This window comes from Bison bison, unplaced genomic scaffold, assembly GCF_000754665.1.
Source record: "Bison bison bison isolate TAMUID 2011002044 unplaced genomic scaffold, Bison_UMD1.0 scf7180017864307, whole genome shotgun sequence".
Lineage (NCBI taxonomy): Eukaryota > Metazoa > Chordata > Mammalia > Artiodactyla > Bovidae > Bison > Bison bison.
Window position 1 is genome coordinate 3,407,037 of NW_011494879.1, and position 4,651 is coordinate 3,411,687.

The window sequence follows — 4,651 nt, forward strand, 5'->3', positions numbered from 1 at the left end:
GCCCCCCAACTGTGGGGCCCACCTGGGCTTTCAGCGCCCGAGGGGTCGGAGATCTCAGGGGAGATGAGTCCAGGAGACAGCTTGCTGGTGGTTTGGCAAGACCCCTGGACCAAGAGTACCCGTAGATGAAAGGTTTTCATTTTTTCAGTAGAAAGTAAATCTGATTTTTTTTTTTCCTCTAAACATTTTATTAATACAAAAGCAGCCTTCATCTCTTGGAGTCCCTGGTTCGGGTGAAGTCAATCCCTGCAGCCTGGAGTGGTGTTGCTGCCAGAACATACACAGCGGGGCTTGCTGGGTGGTCTGCTCAGGTTTCCAGCCCCTGGCAGCAGTTGGGGGGTGGGGGGGCAGTTTGCATGAAGCATCCTCGTCTCGCCCGCTGTGCCAGGCGGTGGCTCCAGCTGCCTGAGGACAGCCCTGTAGGAAGTGTCTGCCCTCCTTGCCTGCCAAGGGGCCCGGGGTGCCCGTCCAGCTAGCTCTCTGGCAGTGACCTGAGGTCCCTACCCCAGGTCTCCCCTCCTCTGCATGGATGCGTGTCTGTGTTCACATCTGTGTGGGTGTTGGCTTGGTCTGTGTGCGGACCACTCACTCCCCTAGCTGTCGGCCTCTGTCTCTCCTGCCGAGTTGTTAAGGCTCTGCTTTTCAGCAGCACTCCATCAGGCCCAGGGCCTGGGAGGATAAACAGTCTGGGTTTCAAAGAGCCTGCCTCCTAGCAGAGGAGGGGGTAAGCAGACCCTCCCTGAGTGAGGCCGTGGGGGCTGGGCAGAACTCGTGGTACACGTGCAGGCACCTAGCCGCCGAAGCATCCTCTTTTGTCCTTGGGGTTTGTTCCTTCCACACTATGGGGCACCGGGGGCCTCAGAGGGGTGCAGGCTCATATCTGGCACGTCGGTTCGCTGGCATTCCCACCAGGGCGGTGGTCCCAGGGTCTTGGCTGCCTGAACCCGGTCCACGGGAGTCCCACAGCCATCGTTCAGATCTGCCTGTGTGGGCCGTTTGTAAACATGGACCCCTGATAAGCAGAAGCCACTCAGGCACCTTTGAGCACGGTTTCTGGGGGTTTCTCCCAGCTGTTAGCATCATCAGTAACTGATGGGCCTCCCAGGGAGAAAGCAGACCAAGTTATGGCTTGTTGCAGACTCCGCACCAGGCGGCCGTCTCTCTGCAGCCCCTTCTCCTTAGCGAAGGATTCCAAAGCAACGGGGGTCCCAGCAGATCAGCAGCCCCCCCTCCGCATCTTTGGACCCGGGTTTCAAAGGGTTGGGCGAGAAAGTGGAGAATGAACAGTCTGGAACTTTCTGCAGCTCTCCATACATTGCCTCTCGGCTCCCAGACCCTCCTGTGTTTTATGCAGTGGACGCCCCTTTCTAGAGAGGCCTTGTCCCTCTGGCCAGCTTTCCATCTCTGGTACTTTCCTGACCCCCCTCCCCAGGATGGGACCCCCCCACCCCGAAACCTCAGCATGGTGCGTCTTTGGGGGTGGGGGTTGGGGGTCTTGATGGACAGGGAGGCCTGGCATGCTACAGTCCATGGGGTTGCAAAGAGTCGGACATGACTGAACGACTGAATTGAACTGGATGTCTTGATGTCCTGGAGGGTCCCAGCACCCAAGCATCAGGGACACACTGTGGGGTGACTCAGACTTTGCTGGTCTGAAATGCATATGATTCTTTGTACTCATTAGAAAACTTACGCGGTAACAGAAAATAAGTAAGCAATGATTGCTTATGGAAGAATTCTTGACTGGGGAGGAAGGAGCCGAGAGTTTAAAAAACAATACCGCCACCTCTTTGGAGTCAGGCACACATGGGTTTGAGCCAAGCTCCTCCACTTGCGGACCCCGACTTTGTCCTGTTTCTGACTTCCCTGAGCTTTGTCCTCTCCTCTGTCTAAGGGAGCGATTAACACCTCCTAAGAGTCTTGTTTGTTTAGTTGGCTGACACAGGTGGTGATTAACGCGGAGTCCTGAGGCCTTTGGTTACGGAGAGCTGTAATTAATACAATAGTCGGGAATACATCAGTGTCTGCCTCTATCCTGTATATTTATTTTCACCGAGGTTTCTGTGGCATTTTTGGGTGCTCATTTCAAGACATCTTTTTGCTATTAGATTGAAAAACACAGCTTGTGAGTCATGGCCCGGTTTCTATCTGGAAGAAGACTGGACTTGTTTTCCGTGGATGTTTGGTCAGATACAGATCCTCATTGCTCTCGCCTTTAAAGGGGCTTTCATGCTCTGCTAGTCTTTGTTTTTTTTTTTTTTTCAGTTTAACTAATTAATCGATTTTTAACTGTGCTGAGTCTTTGTTGCTGCACAAGCTTTTCTCTAGTTGTGGTGTCCCAGCTTCTTGCTGTGGTCACTTCTGTTGTTGTGGAGCTCAACCAGAGGGCACGTGGGCTTCAGGAGTTACAGCCCCCGGCCTCTAGAGCACAAGCTCAGGAGTGTGGCTCACTGGCTTAGCTGCTCCGTGGCACGTGGGGTCTTCCCAGATCAGGAATCGGACTGGTGTCTCCTGCGTTGGTCGTCGGGTTCTTCTCCACTGAGCCACCAGGGAAGTCCCCATCCCTTTTATATAGTATGCAAATAAGTTGCTTCCAGAAACAGTCATTTTGCAGATTGTGCAGAGCCTGCTGGCGGCATAGAATGTTCACCCCCCAGGTAGCCCTCCCCAGGTGTGACGCACTGCTTGTTGAAATGTGCAAGTCCTTGCACAACGATGTTTAGAGTCAGAAATGTCCCTTGAGTGTACCTATCACACCAGCTTTAACTGTTGTATTTTGTCCACTTTCTCTCATTGTGTACTTCTCTGCACAATATTGTGAAAGTTTTCAGCGTTTTATCACTTTATGGCATTCTAGTATCCCCCAGAGACTTGATTTGCTGCTGCTGCTAAGTTGTATCAGTCATGTCCAACCCTGTGCGACCTCATAGATGGCGGCCCACCAGGCTCCGCCACACCTGGGATTCTCCAGGCAAGAACACTGGAGTGGGTTGCCACTTCCTTCTCCAATGCATGAAATTGAAGTGAAAGTGAAGTCGCTCAGTCGTGTCCGACTCTTAGCGACCTCATGGACTACAGCCTACCAGGCTCCTCCGTCCATGGGATTTTCCAGGCAAAAGTACTGGAGTGGGGTGCCATTGCCTTCTCCACACATTGTACTTCTCTGCACAATATTCTGAGAGTTTTCAGCGTTTAATCACTTTATGGCATTCTAGTGTCTCCCCAGAGACTCGGTTTAGACAGACTTAATTATAAAAAAGTAAAAGAATGATCTTGCTGCTAAGGTTGTGATATTTTTTACACCCATGACTGTAAGACACCAATCACCAAGATACACATGCATCGGATACCAGCTACCACTCTTACTTAGCTGGTCGGTGAATCAGGAATCACGCCAGGTGACTTTCCATACTTTCTTTCTTACTGTCTCAGAAGCCCAGCAGGATGGGCATCTCCGGTCTCTTGTCCAGAGAGCTGTGGCCCGAGGCCATCATGAGACCGATCCTCAGCTCTGCCTGGATGGACCCGGGTTCCAGGTGTCTCTGTAGCTCTGCAGCCTGGGCTGTGACAGGAAGTGGACTTGGAGATGATGCTGAGACATTTAACTTTGTGTTCCCATCACTGAGAGGTCCGGTTTCTTATCCTCTTTGAATTCTGATGTCTGATGTAAGTGCTTCAGTGTCTGTCTCAGTCACATCGGGCAGGGACCTTGCCTAGAGAAGACCATAACTTTTCTTCTACTTGTTGTTTAAAAAGTGCTTTTCAGGGAGCATTGGATTTTCAAGACCAGCAGACAGTAATGCACGAGTGGACCGGTCCTGGGAAAGGCCGCTTCACTTTGGCATGAGCTCTGGGTTGCGTCTCCTACTTACTTTTCTGACTTACTTCGGATGTTCAGCCAGACGGCCAAGTCGAGGGGTGGGGAGTGGCGGCCAGTCATTACCCGTTGTGTGAGAGGTCACTGAAGGAGGATGGGCAGCTCGACCTGGGTTCTCGGTCGGGGCGCAGGGGCGGCCTAGAGGCAGGTGAGGCTGTTCTGGAGTCTGGGCTCTGCCCTTGCTGTCTGGGGAAGCTGGCGGTTGCTTGTTTGGGTCTCAGTTTTCACACCCGATTGATGGCGTGGTCATAACTTTCCTGCGAAAACAGTCTAAGTGCCACGTGAAACAGTGGCATACAGGGGACTGAGCAGAACCCTGATGTCTGGTGTGTTTTTGAGGAGTAGGGGTCCCCAGCCTCCCTTGCCTCCCTGCTCCTCCCACCGAGCACACTGGCGTGGTGTTTGCTGAGGTCGGGCACAGGGACCCAACCGCATCCTCAGCCCTGGTGCAGCAGAGGTACCCCACAAATATTTGTCGAGTGAATATAACCTCTAATTTGGTCGTTGCTATGGACTACAGGGCAAAAATACAAAAAAAACTGTACTGGAACAATGTGCTTGATTTGTCTTTTTTTTTTTAATTTTTAATGCGTCACTGCTCCTTCAGCCTTAAGGAAGATGTTTACAGATACTTTTCTGTGTTTTGTTTTTTTCAGTGCCTGAAACAGTATGTGGAGCTCTTGATCAAAGAAGGATTAGAAACTGCGATTAGCTGTCCAGATGCTGCCTGCCCCAAACAGGGCCACCTGCAGGAGAACGAGGCACGTACGGCTG

The 4,651-nt window shown here is 51.9% G+C and overlaps 1 protein-coding gene across 1 annotated transcript in view; it reads left to right on the forward strand.

Annotated features, from left to right (window-relative positions):
- RNF144A (ring finger protein 144A) overlaps nucleotides 1-4,651 on the forward strand; it is a 129,696-nt gene that overhangs the window by 95,978 nt on the left and 29,067 nt on the right. Inside the window, 1 exon segment of the mRNA XM_010852038.1 lies at nucleotides 4,534-4,638. Within this exon segment, the coding sequence (XP_010850340.1) occupies nucleotides 4,534-4,638 (105 nt within the window).